This window comes from Anolis carolinensis, chromosome 1, assembly GCF_035594765.1.
Source record: "Anolis carolinensis isolate JA03-04 chromosome 1, rAnoCar3.1.pri, whole genome shotgun sequence".
Classification (NCBI taxonomy): domain Eukaryota; kingdom Metazoa; phylum Chordata; class Lepidosauria; order Squamata; family Dactyloidae; genus Anolis; species Anolis carolinensis.
This window is the reverse complement of record NC_085841.1, coordinates 12,519,643-12,545,243: the sequence shown is the minus strand read 5'-3', so window position 1 is coordinate 12,545,243 and position 25,601 is coordinate 12,519,643. Positions and strand designations below refer to the sequence as shown.

Here is a 25,601-nt window from a genome sequence, read left to right as displayed (position 1 = left end):
GAAGAGGAAGAGGCAGGCACAGCTCCATCATGTCTAGACCCAACAACAGACAAAAAACATTCCCTCCAACCCAACTGCCACTGCCCTGGGCTTGCAAGGAAAGAAGAGGCAGGCGTAGCTCCATCACTTCTAGGCTCCTAGGTCCACCAGCAGATGAATGGTCTTCTCTCCATCCCACTGCCTCTGCTTTGTCCTCAGAGAGAGCAAAAACAAGGCAGGCACAGTTCCATCCATCCCAGCTGCCCCCGGATGGCTCTCTCTCCATCCAAACTGCTCCTGTCCTAACTTTGGGGAGAGAAGAAGAAGAAGAAGAAGAAGAAGAGGCAGTCACAGCTCCACCACGCCCAGAAGTAGATGAAAGGACATCTCTCTTTGTTAAAACCACATTTTTCTTTTTTTATTTCATTTTTACCCTCTTATGGCTTTAGGATTCTGATGATTTAATATCCCTCCCTGCATATTGCTGGTTTAAATGTATGTAATGCATGCAGTTGAAGAGACAGAGTGGTGTAGTGGTTTGAGCATTGGACTATGCTTCTGAAGGCCAGGGTTCAAATCTCCTTTCAGGTATGGAAACTTTCTGGTTGACTTTGGATATGTCACAGTTTTTCATCCTTGGGGAAAGACAAAGACAACCCCCTATTTGAACAAATGTTGCCAAGAAAAGCCTATATAGGGTGACCATAACCCCATATAGGGAAGGTACATAACAACAACATACATATATAGTGGTAACTGGTAACTTTTATGTTGATGAATGATGGAGCCACAATGTGTTTTAGTTTAGACTTTAAGTATTGATCCCAGGAAACTATTTTGAGATAGGTATCAGCACCTTGGATAGCTACTCTAAAATGTAAGCTAAAACTGGAATGGATCCCCCATCCCAGGCATGTTATCAGGCATAAGCTATGAATCTAATAATCATATTTCTGAAAGAGACAACAACGACCAACTCCTCCAGAAGTTGCCATTCAGGAATATTGGACAGTATATCTTTGTGTTATAATCTCCGAAGCCATCGGTATCATTGTAGTGAATGCACACGGACTTGAAATCTTCTATTATTGACAAAACAGGTGTAGCTTTTTTGCTTTGTGTGACCTATATCAGTTTGTATTTGTTGTAATTGATGCCTTTATAAGAGTGAGTGTTTATTCATGAACTATACTATACCACCGTTTATTATCTTTGTTGAACCCTTGAATACAACCAGTATCATTATATTGAATGCACACAGACTTGAAATCTTCTATTACTGACAGAATAAGTGTAGCTAATTTTGCTTTGTGTGACTTACATCAGTTTGTATTTGTTATAATTGATGTCTTTATAAGAGTGAGTACCTTGTCAGGATACTATATAAACAAGATACCCATTTTTCATTTTTCTTTTTACATTAAGAGAACCATAAATACATATAGGACATATGGTAGTGTGAAGGCAAATACTTATATTAACATTATTTTCTTAAAACCTCTACATTATGCCATATTACACCACTTTACCTCCACTTAATCTCCAGAGCGTATCTCTTCTGATACATGGACATTTGTAGTTCAGACCATAAAACACCACCGGTCCATAGTGATCCATACTTGGAGGGGTTGAGAAAACACCACAAAGCTTTGATCAAGTTGGTACTTTGGTGATCACAGAAGGAAGAAAACAAGATTAAATAAAGCACAACTCCTGGATAAACATGACATTTATTCTTAAAAAAAATCAATGCATTCATTTCAGAAGATTGGTTCCCGTTATCCCAATCAACATGACTCAAAAGAGTTCAACATCAGGTAAATGCTTCATTTTGCAAAATACCTGAGGGGCTCTTGAGAACATTCGGGATGTTGTCAGAAGTAAATAGAGCCATGCTAATTTAGCAATTTACCATCTCTTTGTGATCAAGGGGTGTGCTGAAAATAGGGTGAAATTAAGTCTATTTTCTCATTGAATTACAACTTGCTTGGTAGTACCTTATATTATCTATTAATGAGAGTGCATCAGTACTAAACTGCTTAGAAATTTAAAGCAAAGTCCATAAAAGAGCAATAATTTTGTGGATTTTGTTTTTGGTAAGGTCCCTGTATGGGGGAATATGTTCCCAAACTTTGTATGGATACATGAAATGGGAGAGATTAGTGAACCTGTAGAATTAATGAAGTTTGAGAGCACTTTAACTGCTCTTTCTCAATGTTATGGAATCATGGGAGGTGTAGTTTTAGAAGGTCTTTTGTATTCTTTGCAAACAGTGATAACCAAACTACAAATCCCAGAACTACATAGCATTGAGCCATGGTAGTTAAAATGGTGCCAAACCACACTAATTCGTCAGTGTAGATGTTCCCCTATTGAAACAGAGAACATCCAGCCATACAGTTGTGTTGGAGGTCCTAGAAAATGCCTAAAGAAGACATATTTTGTTGGATGTAAATGAATGAAACCACAGGCATTGGTCCAATACATACAGGGGATTGTACTGTATTTTGCAGTATGGCTACCATGGTGATCCCTGAAAACATATTAGATCTCGTCAGTGCTTACTTTGAATGGAATCCAAGTAGAACACAAGAGTGAATCACAATTAGAATTGAATCGTTTACTAAAAGGTGACTCAGTATTTCTATAAACACCTCTGATTCAGTGTATCAGAACTACATTTAGGCAAAGAGATTCTTCAGCCATTTTTTGGGGTAAGGTTAATCTTTGCCTGGAAGAATTTTGAGTATGGTAAGGAATAAGCAAATGTAATCACTGAACTTTTTGTAAGTTACGATCTGGGTTCTTTGTTCTAACAGTTTCCATTTTTGCTGTGGACTGATTTCCTGCCGTTGGCTCCAAATGTAATTTTTACAATTTGGCAAACAGTCTCCTAATTTTTCTACTCATAAAAAGTTCTGAAATTCAGGAAAAATTGAAATGCATAACGTTTTGTTGCTAGATGGAGTGATACATCCAAAGAGAAGGAAGAATAAAAGTTGTGCTATGTCTCAAACACATACTTTTGATGCAGAAGGAAAATGTGCATTTTAAATGTAGTGCCCCTTCCCTGGCTATAAACTTTTGAGGATTAGCATAAAAGAATAACACTATGTAACACATTTTTTGTTCCTGGGTTATAAATGTCATTTCCTAATTGGTTCCCTCATAAAATGTGGAAAAGGTTTATTAAGCTGCAAATACTTTGTTCTTGCAGGAGAGACATTCTGCAGCACATATAGTTTTTCAATGAGTATCTCCTAGAGTTGTGTGTTTTTCAGGCTGTATGGCCATGTTCCAGAAGTATTCTCTCCTGACATTTCGCCCACATCTATGTCAGAGGTTGTGAGAATGCCTCTGAGGCAACCTCTGAGGATGCCTGACATAGATGTGGGCAAAACGTCAGGAGAAAATACCTCTGGAACATGGCCATACAGCCCAAAAAACACACAACAACCCTGTGATTCCGGCCATGAAAGCCTTCAACAACACATCTCCTAGAGTCTCAACCAATTCAACATAGTTTGTGGCAGTCACAAAAATGAAGCTTCTGGAGTATAACAACTACATTAAAAGTAAGTATCACATAAATAGGGCATATATCTAACAAAAAAAACCAAAATAATATCTTTTATCTAGGCAATGCTTTTCCTCTTACTTTCAATATTTTAATGAGATGTGTTAACATAGGGTTTTTAATAGAATCTAGACTTTTAATCGAATGTAACAGCATTTAATACAATTGTCCAACATCATAGCTGACAACTGAACCATGTAAAATGTCCCTGGGTCTGTTGTTCCTAAAGGAGGCTCAAAAAACTAGATAAACTTTTCAAGATATTCAATGGATGAACGATTCAGTCTTTAAAAACTCCAACATGTATATGTATTTCCAGAGGTCTTCTGAAGCTGTATAAAATCACAAAAAGAGACAATACACATAATAAAAGTGAAAATATTTATGTGTATATGTGGCAGAGGTGTCCACTTACAAAGACAGCCTCTCGTCTTCACAAACAGCTTTAACCAACCAACTAATGGCCCTCACTCCAAAGACATTTTGAGTTATAGTAAGCACCATGAACATATCCAAGAGCCTTAACAATGTCCTCCACCAACATCATACTGCCTACCATCCAAGTGAAGGTTTTTCCTCCAGAATGGCCATCCTAGGCTTCCTTTCTCTCTTCATTGGTGTAGAATTTGCATAATCCTGCTCACTGACTCTCCCTTAACCCTTTCCTATTCTTTTCAACTCTTTCTGCATAACAAACAGAGCAGAACTGAGCAGCAACTAAACATACTGGAGGGGTTTGGGGGACTACTCCACACGATGGAAGTTGTAGTTCACTTTGCATCTAGGCACAGCACTGTGACCCCTCACTGACAATGGACCTGGACCACATTTGGCACACAGAATCCCCACGACCAAAGACAATAGAGTAGAGTCTCACTTATCCAACATAAACGGGCCAGCAGAATGTTAGATAAGTGAAAATGTTGGATAATAAGGAGGGATTAAGGAAAAGGCTATTAAACGTCAAATTACGTTATGATTTTACAAATTAAGCACCAAAACATCATGTTTTTAAAAAAATCAACAGAAAAAGCAGTTCAATACATGGTAACGTTATGTAGTAGTTACTGTATTTATGAATTTAGCACCAAAACATTGCAATGTATTGAAAATATTGACTACAAAAACTTTGACTACTAAAAGGCAAACTGCTTTGGATAATATGTTGAATGAATGAAGATTGTATATGTGAAACTCTACTGTACTGGAGAAGTTTGGGAGGAATTCACCTTGATTTGTAGCTGTTGTAGGTACTGGGATGTATAGTTTGAGTCCCCTCGGGGAGAAAGGCGGGGTAAAAGTGATGTAAATAATAGTTCACCTGCAATCAAAGAGCACTCTGGATCCCACCAACGATGGCCCTGGAACTTAACTTAGCACACAGAACCCACATGACCAACAAAAAAATGCAGGAGGGCTTTAAGGGGAATTCACCTTGATTTATAAGAATTATAGTTCACCTATATCCAGAGAGCACTGGGAATGCAAAACAAGAACAGATCTGCATCAAATTTGGCACACATACCCAATATGCACAAATTTGGATACTAGTGGATTTGGGGTGGAATTGGCCTTGACATCTGTTAATTGTAGGTACTGGGATTTATAGTTCACCTGCAGTCAAAGAGCACTCTGAACCCCACTGATAATGGGCCTGGTCCTAACTTGGCACACCAAACCCCCATGACTAACTGACCCATCGTGGTGGGAGTTGTAATTCATCTTGCAGCTGGAGAGCATACTGAACCCCACCGATGATGCATCTAGAGCACATTTGCCCAACATGACAAACTTTAAGTATTGATGGAGTTTCCGGGGGTTAATCTGGCATGATGTGAGTTGTAGTACACCCGCAACCTTACGCATTTTTGTAAAATAAAAAAAATGACTTCTAATAACCTGGGCAACACTGGGTACCCAAGCTGGTAAAAATAAAAACAATGCACGAAACCATAGTTCACTCTATCTACTGCCTGGTTGACATTTAACTACAGAAGTTTCTCACACTGTTTACTGATCAAACAGAGGAAAAATGAACTAAAGCTAAGGGTTTCTTTTAAATGTCAACAGATGGTCAGAGAGAAAAAGAGACGGAGTCGGTCGATGACATTCAAGGACGCTTCGAAGTAACTGGGCTGAAAGAAAGGGGACCACTGGTAAACATAGAATTACAGCGTTAGAAGAGATCCCAAGCAGCACCCAATCCAATGCCCTGCCACGTAGGAATATTCAATTTAAGCCCTCCTGGCAGATGGCCATCAACATCTGCTTTAAAAACTCCAGAGAATGAGACACTCCCAGGCAGCATATTTTATTGCCGAACACCTTTTATTAGCAAGAAGCTCTTTCTAATGATTAGATGGAATCTTTTTCCATGCAGTTTGGATCCATTGCTCCGTGTCCTAGTCTTTGGAACAGAAGGAAAAGAGCTAGCTCCATCTTCTATATGTAAAGGTAAAGGTAAATGTTTCCCCTGACGTTAAGTCCATTCATGTCCAACTCTGGGGGTTGGTGCTCATCTCCATTTCTAAGCCGAAGAGCCGGCGTTGTCCGTAGACACCTCCAAGGTCATGTGGCCGGCATGACTGCGTGGAGAGCTGTTACCTTTCCACTGGAGCAGTACCTATTGATCTACTCACATTTGCATGTTTTCGAACTGCTAGGTTGGCAGAAGATGTCTTCTATATGACATCTTTTAAAATAGTAAAACATGGTTTTCTCTCTCGGCCTCTCTTTCTCCAACCGAGGCATCCTTAGTTCCCTAAGCTGCTCCTCGGGGCTTAGTTTCCAACCTTTGCTCTTTTTGGTTGCCATTCTCTGGACACGTTCTAGCTTGTCAACATCCTTCTTGAATTGTGGTTCCCAGAATTAGACACAGGATTATTCCAGGTGTGTCCAAATGCACATAGTCCTCTTTTTGGACCCTCAGTGGACACAAAAGGAGGCAAGAACATAGCATTCAGATTGGAAGTTGCAATGACTAATTGTTGTTAACTGCTATTAAATTGAGTTCATCTTATGGTAACCTCATTAATGGTTAGATCACCCTATTCTCAAAAGCCCTGAAGAGTCAGGAACTGAGTCTATGCATTTGGAACGTAGTCTTCCTATTTTCCTACCACCTGCTCCCTTATGAAGCTTTATCAAAAAATGTCTTGCCCTAACAGAATTCCAACCATAGTCTGACCTGGTCTTACTTGAAATGCATCCACACTATAGACCAGTGGTTCTCAACCTGTGGGTCCCCAGATGCTTTGGCCTTCAACTCCCAGAAATCCTAACAGCTGGTAAACTGACTGGGATTTCTGGGAGTTGTAGGCCAAAACACCTGGGGACTCACAGGTTGAAAAACACTACTGTAGAACTAACTGCTATGGCTCAATCCTGTAGAATCCTTGGAGTTGCAGTTGTGTAAGGCATCAGCACTCTTTGGCAGAGAAGGCTTAAGACCTTGTGAAACTCCAGCTCTCATGATTCCATAGCATTGAGCCATGGCAGTTAAAGTGGTGCCAGACTACATTGATTCTTCAATGTACACGACCTTTGGTTTTCTATTTGGTGTAGATAGGTCTTCCTGTCCTAGAATGCCACAGATTCCTTCTGCTTAAGTTTCATAAAGTCTCATACACTGATGGTCTCATATAGGTGCACTATGCTTCCTCCCTCAAAAGTCTTAAAAATGACAGCTTGAAAAAAGTTTTTTTTCAAAAATACTGATGATTGCCTAGTTTTTTAATAGCTCCTTAAAAAGATACAAGGGAAATATGCAGTAAACAGCAATAGCTATTAAGTTGTTAGAAGGAGCTTCAACAGAGCCAGAAAAAGAAGGATTTACTGGCAAGATATATTTTTTTACAACAGTTTTTTTTACTGGCAGTCAATAAATTTGCTAGCAATTGGCAACCTGGTGTTTGATGGCATAGCTGCAAATACAGAAGCAATGCCAGAACTAGTAATGTTTTTTCCTCCCCACTTCAAATTTGCAAGTCTAATGGTTCCGTTAGATAAATTGCACAAACATGATTATTTTTTTGCCTTTTCCAAACTTTTGATTGCTTCTGCTCAGTTCATTTTCATCGTGATTTGCAGCTGATAAAGTGTGACTTTGCAAACCTCAATGGAGTATTTGAGGAACAAACATTATAATTCCACGAACATGTATTATTTATAATATGCTGACGAAGAAGAAGATATTTAATTAGCTGGGGGAAAATGGTTAAACCATAAGTGACAAAAAGTTCCTGAATCAAGCCTAGCAAAACTATAAATGAAAACAGAATTGACCTCTTTAGGAGTCTTTGGAAGTGATTTCTTTTCTAAAAGCGGTGCAATTTTACATAATGGTGAGATTAGCTAGTATTCAAGTTCAGTTTATTCTTATATTGTAGGTAGGAGTATAGAAGTGTATACATACATAAACAGAGAAAGGAAAATGTGAGCAATTACACTTAACGTAACTTGATACAGCTATATTTCAAAGCCTCCCCTCTTGTAATTTCATAGAATTGTAGAATCTCAGAATTGGAAGAGAGCCTAAAGGCCATCCAATCCAACCCAATAGTGCAGTGCAGGAATACACAAAGCATTCCAAACAGATGGCCTTCCATCCTCTATTTAAAGCTCCAAATGAGGAGACTCCACCACACTTTGGTTCAGCAGTCTATTCCACTGCAGACCAGCTCTTATCATCCAGAAGTTTTTCCTAATGTTTAGGTGGAGACTCTTCCTGTAATCTGAATCCATTGCTCTGTGTCCTAATCCCTGGAGCAACAGAAAATAAGTCCATTCCATCTTCAAGATGACATCCCTTCACATATTTAAACATGGTTATCATGTCCCCTCTTAACCTTCTCTAAGCGAAATGTTCCCAACTTCTTAAGCCACTCTCCATAAACCTCAGCTACCAGACATTTGATTATTTTGGTCTCCCTTCTCTGGACACATCCTAGCTTGTCAATCTCCTTGAATCATGGTGCCCAGAAATAGATATAGTATTATTCCAGGTGAGGTCTGACCAAAGCAGAATAGAGGGGCACCATGACTTCCCTTAATCTTGAAACTATACCCCTATCAATGAAGCTTAGAATTGTATTAGCTTCTTTAGCTGCTGCATCACACTGCTAAGTTTGTGGTCTACTGAGGTTGGATCTATGCCACTCTATATCCCAGGATCTGATCCCAGATTATCTGGCAGTGTAGACTCATACAACCCAGTTCAAAGTCGATAATCTAGGATCAGATCATGGGATATAGGGCACTTTAGATCCAGCCTTAGACTCTTAGATCCGTTTCACATTGTTTTCAACCCATGTGTCACCCATCCTATATTTGTAAATCCTAAATGTAACACTGTACATTTCTCAAGTTGACATTTTTGTTAGTTTTGGCCCTGCTCTTTGACCTGTCTCTGCAAAGTAGCGACCCCTGACATCTGATGGGGTCTATATCCTTGAAGTAGTGAATCTGTTCTGTTGTATCCTGATCTTTGAAGGAACTATCCAAGGTGCTGAACCTTGTCAGCTATGGGAAGAGTGGTGTGTCCACATCTCAGGTGCCTGTGAAGGTTTTCGGAGCCAAAATTTCCCTGAAAGCTTTTCTGGGACTTTAGAACAAGATTCTGTTAAAGAAGCTAAGAGATCTTGGACACTTACCTTCCTAAACACTTTTGCTCCTCTCACAGAATATGGCACTGAAGATTTATTGCTAAGTGTTTTAGGAAGTTTCCCATGGGCTTTGCTTCTCTCACTGCTGCTTCTATCTGTCTCCTTTGTGGAAGGCTTTGGTCTTCATGAACAGGGAGGGAAAGGAAACCCCAGCTCTTTTCTACATTTTCAATGGGGCATTTTTGTTGATGGTTTGATGAGAGGATACTGCTTTGCTCCTGCGTTGCTCCAGACTTAACCGGTTAGAGAGTTTGGAATGCTCTTGGAGGCATCTACATTGTAGAATTAATAAAGTTTGACCCCACTAAGATTGCCATGACTCTATGCTATGGTATCATGGGAGTTGTAGTTTTACTAGGTCTTTAGGCTTCCCTACCAAAGAGTGCTGGTGCCTCGCCAAACCACAATTCCCAGGATCCCATAGCATTGAGCCATGGCAGTTAAAGTGGGGCCAAACTGCATTTATCCTAAGATGTAGATTAAAACCCAAACCACTAAACCATGTACACTCCCATATTAATGTTCATATAGAGATATATGTGCAGCAAATTGTTGGATTATTTATTAGCACAACAGCCCCCCTTTTACATCGTCATCACCATCATCTTCATAATAATGGAAGAAGGCAATGGAAGGGCATGATATACATGTTTAATAATAAGATGGGCAATAGCTATATTTAAATATTTGAAAGGATGTAATAATGAAAATGGAGCCATGAAAATGGAGCCATTTCATTGAGCCATGGCAGTCAAAGTGGTGTCAAACTTCATTCATTCTTCAGTGTAGCTCAAGTATGCTCTCCAGTGTAGAATACATGTTAGGAATTGTGGGAGTTGAAGCCCAAAACATCCGGAGGGCCGAAGTTTGTTCATACATGGTGTAGCTCGACTCCTTGTAAAACTATAGCTCCCAGGATTCCATAGAATTGAAGCATGGGCAGGCAAAGTGCTCTCACTACATTAACTCTTGTAGCTTTCTGGATATTTTGGGCTATCCCTCCCATAATCCATTAGCCATGTCACCTGCGTCTGTTGCAGCCTCCCTACCAATACCGGAGGAGTTGAAGATATTGTCAGGGGAGTGTCAAGCATATTTTTGGAAGGGGGTTCTGAGCCTCAGCTGCCTCCTTGCACATTTTAAAGTATCTATTCTACATCAGTTCTGGAGAAGTCATGTGTGTTGTCAGAACAGGGCCAAGCCTGACATTCACTGGACAGGTGGCAGTGAAAGCAGTGTCAAATGGGGATGAATGGGGAGTAGGTGTGTGCTTACACAGGGAGGGAGACAAGGGAAGAAAGGAAGGATGAGAGGAGCTGCTGTCAAAGGTTTTCATGGCTGGAATCACTGGGTTGCTGTGGCCATGTTCCAGAAACATTCTCCCCTGACATTTCACCAGGGCCGGCCGGAGATAATTTAAAATATTAAGCGGGGGTGGGGAAAAGCCCCCCCCCCGCCGGCGCCGCGGGAGGCGGGGCCAACATGGCTCCCGCGCTACTCACCCTCGCCCGTCTGGCCTTTTCCAGCTGGCCAGACTGCAGCGGAGGTCCCTCCAGGCCTGCCCTGGCCCCGCCTCCCGTGCTACTCGCCCTGATCCCGCCTCCCACGCTGCGTGAGAGGCGGGGTCAGGGCGAGCAGCGCGGGAGTTGGGGCCCTGATGGTGCCCCGCCTCCCGCCCAGTGCGCCCTGGCCTGGCTGGCCTTGCCCAGCCGGCAGCGGGCATGTGGAGCTCGCTCGTCGCCGAACAGGCCTTCCTGTTCACTGGCGAGCGAGCCCATGGTCCCCGCTGGGGCGGGGGAAACCTGACGGCGCCCCCCGGGGACCTGCACCCGAGGCGGCCGCCTCACGTGGCCTCTATGGTGGGGCCGGCCCTGCATTTCACTTACATCTATGGCAAGCATCCTCAGAAATCATGAGGTTTACTTAGGCAAGAGGGGTTTATATATCTGTGGAAAGTCCAGGGTGGGATAAAGAACTCTTGTCTGTTTGAGAAAAATGTAAATGTAGCAATTGAGTTAGTTAGTTAGTTGAGTTAGTCTGCAGTGCCTTTCATGTTCTTTGATTTGTGTCTGGGCAATGCTGTGTTTGGTAGACCCTCTGTAGGCTTGTCCACAGCTGCATGGTATATGGTAGATTCCTACAGAGGTGAGAGGATCCCTCATGTCCTTTGCTGTTTGCATAGGGAAGCTGATAAAGAAACACAACCTACAAGACCCACTAAGAAAATCCAACAAATGCTGCATTCAGTGAAGGACAAGAGGGATCCTCTCACATCTGCAGGAATTTACCATATACCATGCAGCTGTGGACAAGTCTACATAGGGACCACCAAACGTAGCAGCATTATCCAGTCACGAATCAAGGAACATGAAAGGCACTGCAGACTAACTCAACCAGAGAAGTCAGCCATAGCAGAGCACTTGATGAACCAACCTGGACACAGCATATTATTTGAGAACACAGAAATGCTGGACCACTCCAGCAACCACCATGTCAGACCACTCAGAGAAGCCATTGAAATTCACAGAAAGGAGGAGGCCATGAAAATTAACAATATCTGGCTATTAGTATTAAAAAAACTCTAAAATTAGGATGGTAAATAAAGAAGAACACTTTAAAAACAGGAGAATTCCAGACAGAAAAAAATCAGGTCCAGCTAACCCTTCCTAACAAACGATTCCCCCAGGCAGGAAGCAGCCAGTCCTTGAAGGTGCAAGGCCATTAAATGCTAATCAAGGTGACCAATTGCAACATTCACACTTCCCTCAAACAGACAAGTCCCACCCTGGACTTACCACAGATATATAAACCCCGCATGCCTAGTTTCCAACAGACCTCACAACAGGGTTGTTGTATGCTTTCCGGGCTGTTAGGCCATGTTCTAGAAGTATTCTCTCCTGATGTTTTGCCCACATCTATGGCAGGCATCCTCAGAGGTTGCGAGGTATGGAGAAACTCAGTAACTGAAGGTGGAAGTCCAGGGTGAGGGAAGAACTCTTGTCAGTTAGAGGCCAGCGTGAATGTTGCAGTTAATCACCCTAATTTGCATTGAATGGCTTCATCTACTGGCTACTTTCTGCCTTGTGGCATCCTTTGTTAGCTGTCCCTAGTTCCCATGTCTGTTTTGATTTCTGAGGTTTTTTTTATTACTGGGAGCCAGATTTTGTTCATTTTCATGATTTTCTCCTTTCTGTTGAAGTTGTCCACATGCTTGTGGATTTCAATGACTTCTCTGTGTAGTCTGACATGATAGTTGTTGGAATGGTCAAGCATTTCTGTGTTCTCAAATAATATGCTGTGTCCAGGTTGGTTCATCAAGCCCCTCTTGTCCTTTGCTGAACACAGCATTTGTTGGGTTTTTTTTGGTTTGTAGATAGTTTGTAGGTTGTGTTTCTTCATCAGCATCCCTATGCGGTGAGCAAAGGACAAGAGGGATCCTCTCACCTCTGCAGGAGTCTACCGTATACCATGCAGCTGTGGCCAAGTCAACATAGGGACCATCAAACATAGCATTGCCCAAACACGAATCAAGGAACATGAAAGGCACGGCAGACTAACTCAACCAGAGAAGTTAGCCATAGCAGAGCACCTGATGAACCAACCTGGGCCAGGCTGTGCACAGGCTGTTGAGCAACCAGCTGCAACAAATCACTCTGACCAAGAGGTCATGAGTTCGAGGCCATCTCAGAGCGCCATGTTTGTCTTGTCTTTGTTCTATGTTAAGGAATTGAATGTTTGCCTTATATGTGTAATGTGATCCGCCCTGAGTCCCCTTCGGGGTGAGAAGGGCGGAATATAAATACTGTAAATAAATAAATAAATATAACCTGGACACAGCATATTATATGACCTGCTGGACTACTCTACCAACCACCGTGATAGACTACACAGAGAAGCCATAGAAATCCACAAGTAGGTGGACAATTTCGACAGAAAGGAGGAGACCATGAAAATAAACAAAATCTGGCTAGCAATATTTAAAAAATCCCTCCAAAACCAAAACTGTAAATAAAGGACACACCTTTGAAAACAGGAGAATTCCAGACCGAAAACAATCAGGTCCAGCTAAGATCACCTAACAAATGATCCCCCCAGGTAGGAAGCAGCCAGTCCTTGAAAATGCAAGGCCATTAAATGCTAATAAAGGTGACCAAGTTGCAACATTCACACTTCCCTCAAACAGACAAGTCCCACCCTGGACTTACCACAGATATATAAACCCCACTTGCCTAGTTTCCAACAGACCTCACAACAGGGTTGTTGTATGTTTTCTGGGCTGTATGGCCATGTTCTAGAAGTATTCTCTCCTGACGTTTTGCCCACATCTATGGCAGGCATCCTCAGAGATTGTGAGGTATGGAGAAACTCAGAAAGGAAGGTGGAAGTTTTAAAATAAAAGGAAGTTTTATTTATGGCACTAGTATATTGAAGATCAGGTTTCAAACGAATCTGTGGCACTTTATCTATGTCTCTGAGTTTGCAATTTATAATGTGCACTTTGCTAATCTATCATTGCAACCTCAGTTTTTAATTCTATGTTTTTAGTAAGTATGTTTCATTCTTCTGGTCAATGTTTAAATATTATAACTGGTGCATGTTATTGTTTACTGATGTATTGTACATTGTTATTGTCTTGTATCTGATATTTCTGTGAGCTGCCCCGAGTCCCCTCTGGGGGAGATGGTGGCGGGATATAAATAAACATTATTATTATTATTATTATAAGTCCAGGGTGAGCGAAGAACTCTTGTCAGTTGGAAGCCAGCGTGAATGTTGCAGTTAATCACCCTAATTTGCATTGAATGGCTTCATGTACTGGCTACTTTCTGCCTGGGGGCATCCTTTGTTAGCTGCCCCTAGTTCCCATGTCTCAGGGTGTTGCTTCTTATTTACTGTTTTGATTTTAGAGTTTTTTTTAATACTGGGAGCCAGATTTTGTTCATTTTCATGGTTTCCTCCTTTCTGTTGAAGTTGTCCACATGCTTGTGGATTTCAATGGCTTCTTTGTGTAGTCTGACATGGTGGTTGTTGGAGTGGTCAAGCATTTCTGTGTTCTCCAATAATATACTGTGTCCAGGCTGGTTCATCAAGTGACTTCTCTGGTTGAGTGAGTCTGCAGTACCTTTCGTGTTCTTTGACTCGTGTTTGGGCAATGCTGCGTTTGGTGGTCCCTATGTAGACTTGGCCACAGCGCACAACCTCTGAGAATGCTTGCAGGCGAAATGACAGGAGAGAATGCTTCTGGAATGTGGCCATAACAGCCCGGAAAACTCAAAGGAACCCAGAGGAGGTGCTCCTTTTGGCCGAGAGGTGGCGCCAAAGAGCCGCGTCCATCCTTTCCTCTCCTTTCCCATTCCCTTCTTCTCCCTCCCTCCCTCCTTCCTTCCTTCTTTCCTTCCCTCCTTCCTTCCCTGGGGTCTCGCACGTGGCCCTCCGTCGCCGCCTCCCGGCTGAAGGGAGGAGGAGGAGGCGAAAGGGGAGAAAAAGCGCTGCCTCTGAGCCGCCTTCTCTCGTCGGGCCGGGCAAAGAGGCGGCACAGCTTCGCGGCTGATGCGCGTCGGGGGCGTCCCGAAGACGCGCTCCTTCTCCCGGCTTCTCTTCTCTCTTCTTCTCCCCTTGAGAGGCGCTCCGGGAAGAAGAGGAGGAGGAGGAGGAGGATGGCCGCCAGGGATGAGCCCAGCTGAGTGGAAGCCGGAGAGACCCCGCTCCGCTCTTTCCCTCTCTCCATCTGTTGCCGGCGTCCAGAAGAACGTGGGAAGGCGCGGGAAGCGGACACGAGACTTTCCAGGAGTCGCCCTTCTTTGTGTCTGAAGCCTCCCCGTTCCCACGGACACGCGTGTCTGCTAGAACACACCTTTCTTTCTGCTCATCAGTGAAGCAAGGAAACAATCAAGAAAGCGAAGGCTTACTCTCTCTCTCTCTCTCCTTTGCCACCGCCCGTTTTGGGTTTGCCCCGACGCCTGTAGAAATCGTGAATCTTTTTGTACGCGAGGAACAGGAGGGAACCCTCGCCAAGCACGTGGGGAAGCCTGTACGCGTGTTCGCCCCTTACATCGGGTAGCCTTCCTCTCCAGGACGCCGGAGGGGGCGAGTCGGTGCCTGGAATCGGCACAAGAAAGTGTGGGTTGCTGTTGCTATAATAGCTACTGAGAGGCTTCAGTTGAATCAGGGTGAAGGTAGAATCTTTGGACTTTCCCTCTTCCCCGATCCAGCGACACGGGCGCAAAGAGGAACGTCGGGATCTGGAAACACGCGAGTCAACTGGGCCAGTCCTGGGGCCATGGATTGAAGCGCTCGGGCGGCCTCCCTTTCCGCTGAGTGATAAGCAATGATGCCAGACTCCAAGCTTGGTGTCTCTCCTTTTGACTGAAGAAGAAAAGTTCTCTGTCTCCTTGGATGCCAAGAGCCTCAGGGTTGGACTCCAAAGTCGCCCCGAAGTCTCTCCAGAAAGAGCTGCAGAACTACTGTGGAGACCTGAAGGGATTGAATGGACTGAAGGGAACAGATTTCTTTCTCAGTTAGAAGTTGCTGCACTCTAGAAGGGGGTTGGAATCATTCTTGCCCAAAGACCCCTTCTCTCAATTTTCAAAGGTCCCTGGAGGGGTCAAAGCCACACCTTGGGGAGCTGCAGATGCCCTTTGGAGACCCAAAGAGATCAGCCAGACTAAGGAGAAAAGGTTATTGTTTTACTTTTTTTTGAAGAGAGGTCGAAACAAACTTGCTTCCAAATTCTTCACTGAGTCCTGGAAAGGTTGAAGCCACTCTTTGGAGAACTATTCCTATGCTTCTTCTCTTTGTTGAGGGGTCGAAATAAAACTTGCCCAAAGACCTCTTCATATCTTCACTGAGCTGAGTCCTGGAAGGGTCAAATTTGTCGTCCTGCTCCTGATCCATCGCTCACTCCACTCACTGTCCTTGGAGGGCAGCTTGGCCTGGCCAGGATGTCCAAAGTCCTGGCGACAGGGGCCGGAGCGGGATCTGGTGGGTCGGCCGCAGGGACACCGGTGGCCGCAGGGACGCCTGAAGCGGGGGGTGTGGCGGGGCAGGCGGTGGCAGGGGCCGGGGTGGCCGAAGACCTCTCCAAGGTGGCCGACGAGGAGCTGCTGAAGTGGACCAAAGAGGAGCTGGTTCGGAGCCTGCGCAAGGCTGAGGCTGAGAAGATGAGTGCCATGCTGGATCACAGCAACCTCATCCGCGAGGTCAACCGCCGCCTCCAACTCCACCTGGGTGAGATCCGGGGGCTCAAGGTAAGGAAGACCCTCAAGGACTGTCTAAAACTTCTGCCTTCCAGGTGTTTTGGGCTTCAACTCCCACAATTCCTAACAGCCAGTAGGCTGTTAGGATTTGTGGGAGTTGAAGTCCAAAACTCCATGACTGCATGGAGCACTGTAACCTTCCCGCCAGAGTGGTACCTATTGATCTACTCACATTTGCACGTTTTCGAACTGCTAAGTTGACAGAAGCTGGGGCTAACAGCGGGAGCTCACCCCACTTCCTGGATTCAAACCGCCAACCTTTCAGTCAGCAAGTTCAGCAGCTCATCAGTTTAGTCCACTGCGCTGCTGGGGGCTCCTATTATCATGCTTCTCCCCAAATTGGGAATTAAATTTTTAAAAATGCAATTAAAAGTACACAAAAAGCATCATAAATATTAAAACGGAATTCAACTATTTGCAGCATTAAAGCAATGTATATGTAAGTAAAATAATTAAATGCAATTTTAAAAGTCTTTCTCAACTTTTTGGCTGTTCCAAGGGAGGCAGAACTGTTCAATGGGTGTCACAAAAAAACTTTGAGGAGGGGGGCGGGAATTGCAATTCAATGTTGCTCGAAAGCCTTCTTATCACCTCATTCACTTATCAGAGCAATGTTGCCCAAGGGGTCTGATACATGGTAAAACTTGGGAAAATAATCCAGCTTTTGAGATCTCCTAACCAGCATGGTCATGGGCTAGGTGATTCCAGGCTCTGCAATCCCAGAAAGGACCTCCCACAATTATGATTGAAATCCTTTCTTGGCTTTCTGGGTGCTCTAAGTATAATAATATTTGATAAATTATTATCAAATAATAATTTGATAAAATGTCTTAAAAGCCTTATTATCCCCTCATCCCAGTGTTAAAACTTGGCCAGGCACTGTGGCAGTTGTTGTGTGTCTTCAAGTTGTTTTGGATTTACTGTCATCCTAAAGTGATCCTATCACAGAAGTGAGAGTCATCCAGTGGATTTTTCATGGTTGGATGGGATTTGAACTCTGCTCTTTGGAGCTGTAGTCCAACACTCAAAGCACCTTAGCATGTTGACTCTACTGTGGCAGTTAGCATCATTGTAGTTTGGGAAAGTTATTTATATGTGCAACTTTCATGATTACTCACAGCGTGATTCTCAGTTGGCTAGGGAAGTTCTTCTAAAACAGCGAAACCTTACAGATATGTATTTTGCATTATTATGGGGTGGATTTTGGGGTGGAACTAGGTGGACTCCCTGGTGAATTGTGCTCCATGTCATTGTGACTCAGTTTTTTCTCTCTCACTCTCATCTTTATCTTCATACCTCCTAACTTGGTTACTCTCAGAGTGAACTCTCAAGAAGAGATCTTCATGCCTTTCCTAAAAAATAAGACATTCATTTTAAGTGCTCTCTTGTCCTTTGGGTTTCTCAGCACCTACTTTTTGGTACTTGGACAGTTATTTTCAGTCTCTGCATTTATGGTTCCGGGAGAGGGCAGGGGAGAAGATGTCATTGCTAGAAGAACTGAGTCGAGGTTGTTCCCCAATACATGTACATTCAGTGAAAATCCATATCCATGCCATTTTTACTTGCTCTGATAACTGCTGCATCTCCAAACCAGAGATCTGCAGGTTGCAACACTTGGAAAGATACCATTGGCAGAAATTGGGGAGATAGAATCGGACAAAAAAATTATAAATCATTCCAATGAAATATTGGAATGATTTACATCCTGTTTTTCAAGATATGTCTTTTTTTTTGCTGGTCTATAAGTAACACAATGTATCATGTTAAAATTGCATTTGGCAATGTTTCAATGTGACAGTTTAGATGGAAGGATCCTTCCCAGAGGAGAGCCGGCAGATCTTGGAGCCTCCTATAATTACCTGAATCAGCGACTCCAGTTTTGTCTGCTCTAACTCAGTGATGTCTACCATGTGGAACAATTCGGTCTGCTTTGAATGACATCCACTCTCCAGGGTCATGTGCAATTAAGGGTTTTCCATATTATCCGGTTAACTGGAGATGTGAAGTACTGAACCTTGCAATTGTTGCGTGCAAAAAGCATATGCTCCACACTGCACTGATGTCAGGGAAGAAAACCCAAATCTAGTGCACATTCCTGAGCAAACGGAATGATGCAACCATGAATATGCCCAAGAATCCCTTAAGGGTCATCTAGTCCAACCCACTGCTAGGTGGGAATCCACAGTCAAAGCATCATTAAGAGATGGCTATCTCATGTCAGTTTACTGTATTAATCTAAAGACTGTGGGTGTATCTACACTGTAGAATTAATGCAGTTTAACACTCCTTTAACTGTCATGGCTCAATGCAATGGAATATTTGCAGTTTGCTGAGGTGCCCACACTCTTTGGCAGAGAAATCTAAATATCTTTTCAACCTACTGCTCCCAGGATTCCATATCATTGAGCCATACCAGTTAAACTGGAGTCAAACTGTATTAATTCTACAGTGTAGATGTACCCATAGAAGGAAGAGAGCAGGAAGAAGACTGGGTTTCAATGCAGCCAGTGCCATTCTCATAATGAAGGCAAGTGTATCTGGTATCAGTGAGGTAGTGAATCTGGTTTGGGTTTTAGTTCAGATTTTAAAAGCTCTATACAAAGAGCTGACTCCTATCTTCAAAACCCTGTTCAGCACCTTGGACAGCAGCTTTAAGCTTGGGCCACCCCACAATCATTAAACACCAGTCAGTGTTTCTAAAACTTGGTCTCCCTGGTGTTTTGGACTTCACATCCCAGAATGTGTCAGGGAAATGGAGGCACCTGAGAGTTCACATCCAAAACATCCTGAGGACTAGAGTTTGGGAACCAGTGAATCCAACTTTGGACCAGTTTGTGTTTCTCACTCCTACTGACTGGGGTTTATCGTCAAGATAAATTACCTTGTGCCTGTGTGAAGAAGTGTATATGGTGGTTTGCTAAGCCCTTTGAAGAAGATTGGGATAAGTGGTTGTATATTTGCCTTCCTTACCTTGCACCCTCCTCAAATGGGTTGGACTACAACTCCCATTATTCCCAATAATTGGTCATGCTGGTTAGGGCTGTTGAGAGTAGCAGTGTGAAATGACTGAAGCAGAGGGCAAAACATAACCTGGGAACTGTTACTCTCTCCAGTTCTGATACTAAATTCCCCAGCCCAGAACTGTTGGCTCTCACTAGCAGCTTTATTTGGAGGTTTTCCCCAGCTTTACCTGGAGATGCCAAGGATTGCATTTGCTACCTTCTGCATAGGAAGCAGGTGCTTTCATTAATCGGTTCTGCACACCCCCCCTTTCCTCTTCACATATAAAAAGTGCATTGCACCCACCACTGTATTTTGGGGCCTTTACTTTGTCTGCTTGGTGCCCTGGCCCAGTTCCATTGATAGACTTGGGAAAGTTTGCCATTACATCATCCTGTTTTCACTATCCTGATGCATCCCAACGGTGATATATTTGCCACAGTCATTTAGCCTTGCCTCGCTTTCATGCTTTCATGAGCCTCTCCGGGTTCTTCCAGCTTCTATTTTTGTTAATGCAAGTGGGCTGTGCATAAAATAGATTCATGTCAAAACCGCTTGAGTTGCTTTGCAGGCAGTTCATGGATTGCAAAGTAAACTGGCCCTATACATGGGAGTCTCAATTTCTGTGTTTCTCCAAACACAATGGAAAAGTTACTTTTTTAGTAGTTGAGCTTCTAGAATCTCTCCATCAGTGGTTATGTTGGCTGTGTGAGTCTGGGAGTTGTAACTTTCCCAGGGATTTCTGTTTCTGTGTGCTTTGCCCTAGAATGAAAAACTGAGAATCTTTAAAAAACAGATAAGAAACACATAGCTTCACCTAGCCCATTTTCAAGTTGATATTATTTAGTGACAGCTCAGGCCAAGTATTGATCCAGCAAGCAGAGGTGGAATATAAAACTTTGAAACGATGCACTCAATTGACCTACTGATAGAAGTGGAGGCCGGTATGTCTCAAGTGAATGTGAAACAGTGTCTGCTGATACTTTTTTCTCTTGGGAAAACAAATGGAAGGGAAGAGGCTGAAGCCTCCATCTCCCAGTAAACCAGCACCAGCTATTTTTCAGCTTAAAGTTTCCCTTTTATATGCAAAAACATGAGGACCCTATGGACACACTTTGGGAGAATGGCTATTTTGCATTATGCAGTCAGTCCTCCACATTTGGTGGGGTTAGGGGTGTAAGACCCCTGTGAAAATGAAAGTGTTTGTTTTTACCTCAAAGAAGACCTCTCCAGGAATTAGTAGTAGTAGTAGTAGTAATAATAATAACAATAACTGTATTTATAGTCCTCCCTTTCTCCCCGAAGGGACTCATAGTGGCTTACAACAAAATAAACACAATGGCAAACATTCAATGACAACAGTAATATATAAACAAATTATAAAGAAACACAATGAAATTATAAAAACAAAAATGCAAGACATAACACAATTAGTGTGATCTCCAAATCCACAGAAACTAGATAATAGAGTTGCACTAGAGGTATTTTTATGTCCTCCAACACAACTCCAGTCCAATGCTTGCAGGAGATGATCATATAGTGGCAATGGAAGACGGAGGCCCCTTCCACACAGCTGAATAAAATCCCACATTTTCTGCTTTGGACTGGAATATATGGCAGTGTGGACTCAAATAACCCTGTTCAAAGCAGATATTGTGGGATTTTCTGCCTTGATATTCTGGATTATATGGCTGTGTGGGAGGGCCCAGAGAGATTCCCAGAGAGACCATATTAATCCAATTTGTAAATAACCAAATCCACAAACGTGAGACCCAGAAATGCGGAGGACTGACTCTAGTTCTCTCAAATAAGGAATTGGCTAATTCATTTTCTGTTGTGTGTATTTTTTTTGCACAAGACCCATATTTTCCCTATAAGAGTGACTTGCAGCCAGCACATATCTGATGGAAAGTAGCAGCGTGTGTCTGGGGACCTAAATACTGCTCCCAATAGTCTTCAGAAGTAGTATGACACACTTTATTTGCTGAAAAATATTCTTAGTGTTAAGAAGCATCAGGAGACATGGAGTTTCTATCTTCAAAAATGTCCTTGGCAATCCCTAGATCAAACTTGTATAGTTTTCTCACATGTGAAAACACTTGAACAAGGAGTTTATCTTTATGGAGCTTTTAGCCATTTAGAGAATTCCAAATGGTATTGGTGTTTGCTATCAATTCGGTTGTATAATCTTGCTTTGTACCCAGGTGTCTGCTTCAATGGACTATTATCCAAGAAGCCATGAATGCAGGAATGGGAATTTTGGGAAGGCTGATGGGGAGGAAGGGGGAGATTATGGGAGAAAGACAGATTTAGGAAGGGAATTTTTATCTTTTATCAAATACCCAACAATGTAGGGCTGGCCTTGTATGTGTGTGGCATTGCCAAGGGCTTGGAATTAGTAAATGTGGGATTTGAAAGATTTCTCTGTGTTCTGCTAAAATGTATGTCCTAGAAAATTTTCATTATACCCAGTTATTCCTTGATGATATATTATTCTCTCATTTTCATGAAGGACATCAACCAGAAACTTCAGGAAGACAACCAGGAGCTGAGAGACCTTTGCTGCTTCTTGGATGATGACCGGCAGAAAGGCAAAAAAGTATCCCGGGAGTGGCAGAGACTTGGCCGGTACAGTGCCGGCGTCATGCACAAAGAGGTTGCCTTATATTTGCAGAAGCTCAAGGAACTGGAAGTGAGACAGGAAGAGGTGGTGAAGGAGAACTTGGAACTGAAAGAGCTTTGTGTCTTGCTGGATGACGAGAAGGGTGGCGTTGCTGGCTGTAGGAACTCAATCGATAGCCAAGCCAGCCTCTGCCACCAATTAAATGCCACCAGCGCCTTCATAAGGGACGTCGGTGATGGAAGCAGCACCTCCAGCACCGGCAGCACAGACAGCCCTGATCACCACAAGCACCATGCAAGCTCCAGTCCTGAACATCTCCAGAAAACAAGGAGTGAGGGGAGTCCTGAGCATCATAAGCACAGGAGCGCTAGTCCCGATCACCTCCCCAGACGCAGGAGTTCGGGAAGCCCTGATCACCAGAAGCATTTGAAAGGGCCAAGCCCAGAGCACCACAAGACACACGGCAAAGGTGCCCCAGATCAGCAGAAGCACAGCTGTAGCAGTCCAGAAACCTTGCCAAAGCACATGCTGAGCAGTAGCCCAGAACATTTTCAAAAACATCGCCCCGGGAGCAGCCCGGAGCTCCAGAAGCACAGCGGAAGCGCCAGTCCGGAGCTTCTTCAAAAACATACCTTGAGTGGAAGCACAGAGCACCTCCCCAAAGTGAGAGGCACGAGCCCTGAGCATCTCAAACAGCACTACGGGGGAAGCCCTGAGCACCTGAAACACTTGGGCGGAGGCAGCAGAGAAGGCACCTTGAGGAGACAGGTGGTGGATGACCTGTCACCCCATCACAGAGGCCTCTACAATGGAATGAATGGTGGGTTCTCACTATGTTCCTTTTAATCATGGTGGGAGTACAGTCAGTCCTCCATATTTTCTGGGGATAGGGGTGCAGGGCCCCGATGAAAGTGGAAAAAGCACTAATAAAAGTCCTGTATTTCTTCTTCAGCTGAGAACACCTCTCTAGGTTCTCCAACACAACTCTGCCACAAGCTGACCATAGAATTGCATTAGAGGACCTAGAGGTATTCTCTCTGTCCTTCAGGCATCTCTATGGTCAATGTCCAGGAGAAGTTGACCATAGAATTGCACAGGAGGATATAGAAATTCTTAGAACATTTTAATCAAATCTGTGAGTAATCAGATCTGCACAAGTCAACCAACAAATGTGGAGGGCTGTCTGAACTTGCAAATTATTCATGCTGTTGAGTTGTGGAAAAAAGGGAAGCAGTCATTCTCGTATGTGTGTGTGTTGTGTGTTTGTGGCACATTTATGATGTAATGCCTTTGTTGCAACATGAGACAGGACATGCAGTCGTTCTGCTGCTCCCGCTGGTGATTTAGGAGGATAAGTGCAGGTGACGTTGAAGGATGGGCTGCCGGAGGAGGCCACACAATAGTGGCATCTATGGGGAAGCGTCTCGCCTGCACAAAGAGGCATTGAAAGATGGTATTCCTCTAGGCTGAAGCTAATGTACCGTGTAGAGAACACGAGAACACGTCTGCTCGATGTGGAAGAGAGAGATAAGAGCCAGAAGGGGTGGGAGAAGCCTCCTTTTCACAACTTGAGGGAAGAGCAAATGGGCAGGTGGAGAGGCATCTACGCAAGCAATCATTGGATGCTGCTTCTGCCTTCAGGAACCGGGTTGTTTCTCTATGTTTCAGTCGTACTTAAGGATGTCACTGAAGGAAGGACAGAGCTTGGGAAACTACAGATGTTGAACTACAACTCCTTGAATATCATAGCCAACATGGTCGTTGGGAAATTCTGGGATTTATAACTCTCCAAAATAGTTTTTTTTTAAAGCTTTGGTCATTTATCAGAAACCCGTCTGATGTGTGATTTTTAACATCACAGAAGTTTTCTGGGTCTTCACCATTGGCAATCTTCATTTGCTTTTGCTCCCTCTTTTGTACTGATCAGTGAATTGTTAGGCAGCAACCTTTCTTTTTTACTCCTAGTGTGATGGTATAGGAAATTGCAAGTGCAGAATCTCAACTTTTGGGATTCTCAACCTCCCTTTCCATACCTATTTATTTATTTATTTATTTATTTGTAGTATTTATATTCCGCCCTTCTCACCCCGAAAGGGACTCAGGGCGGATCACATTATACACATATAGGGCAAACATTCAATGACCATAAACACATCAAACCGAGAGCGAGACAGACAGACACAGAGGCAATTTAACCTTCTTCTGAGGGGATGTTCGATTCTGGCCACAGGGGGGAGCAGCTGCTTCATCATCCACTCTGACGGCACTTCCTCATTCCAGGTCGTAAATTAGTTAAACTTGCCTCCCCACTTTTATAAGTGGTACCTTATTTCCTACTTGATAGATGCAACTATCTTTCGGGTTGCTAGGTCAGCAACAAGCAGGGGCTATTTTTTATTTTTAATTGACGGGTGCTCACCCTGCCACGGGCTGGCCTCGAACTCATGACCTCATGGTCAGAGTGATTTATTGCAGCTGCTCAACAGCCTGCGCCACAGCCCGGCCCCTCGTACCTAGGTGCCAGTGTTGTATCATGACCTTTATTTCTCATGGAAATTTTTGTGGGAGCCATAGAACATTTATGGGATATGAGTTCTGCAGTTTTGTGTTTACTTCCTGTACATTTGCTTGTAAATTTAATTGCTTTTCCATGGATTTTAAAAAAACAAATGAAAATGTATTCCTTGACATTTAGCCATATGAAATGGAGTTTGCAACCGTAGCTTGACATTTTAACGGATGTTTCTCTAGCATTCACATTTGTTTCATCTGGCAGAGTAGGAGGATATGCCAAAATCTTGCACAATGCAATGTTTTTAAGGCTGGGTCATTTCCCAAACAGGCAGTTGGTACTCTGCAAGAGAAACAGCCCTTTCATGTTGAACTGCAACTCCCATTATTCATGTACAATATAGCTGTGCTGGCTGAAAATTATGTGAGTTGTAACCCATGTCAGCTGCATGGTGCTACCTGGGGGAGTTTTTCTATACTTATATACTTAATACTTGTGACTAAGATTGACAGGTAAAAGTAACACATTGAAAACAACAGGTTATTTGTAATTAATTCCTTGTTCCAAGATATACATCAATTATGCTTATGATTCAATGAGGAATAGTTTCTTCTGTTATTTTTTATAGCCACTACCAGTGCTCCAGAATCTTATTGCCTGATGAACATGATAGAGACAATCTTGTACAATAACTGATACTTCTACTTGTTGCATGTCTTCTTCTTGAGTAGTGGTCATTAAAGACCTGTCTGCATAGGTTGAATCTCCCTTCCTTTTGTTGAGGGAAAAAAAAATCTTCCCTTATGGTCCAATAAATCAAAGCTTGAAGCAGCAGTTTATTTAAAAAGATATAATATTGGGCATATTCTAGCATGCAGGACATGAATCAGACCAGCACTCAGGCAGTATAACATTCTTGCAAAATTATATGGCACCAGCAATTAACCCATAGAAGGGCTCTGACAATAATATAAGCTGACCAATAATGAGC

At 43.2% G+C, this 25,601-nt stretch overlaps 1 protein-coding gene across 5 annotated transcripts in view; it reads left to right on the top strand.

Annotated features, from left to right (window-relative positions):
* Positions 1–14,466: 14,466 nt before the first annotated feature.
* ccdc85a (coiled-coil domain containing 85A) overlaps positions 14,467–25,601 on the top strand; it is a 179,331-nt gene continuing 168,196 nt past the window's right edge. For 3 of the 5 annotated variants that reach the window (XM_008102730.3, XM_062970326.1, XM_062970333.1), the window contains exons 1-2: positions 14,469–16,466; positions 21,988–22,918. In XM_008102730.3, the coding sequence (XP_008100937.1) occupies positions 16,161–16,466; positions 21,988–22,918 (1,237 nt within the window). In that variant the 5' untranslated portion in view covers positions 14,469–16,160. Of the gene's footprint in view, positions 16,467–21,987; positions 22,919–25,601 lie in introns of all 5 variants that reach the window. The other 2 variants (XM_062970312.1, XM_008102731.3) reach the window with 2 other exon arrangements.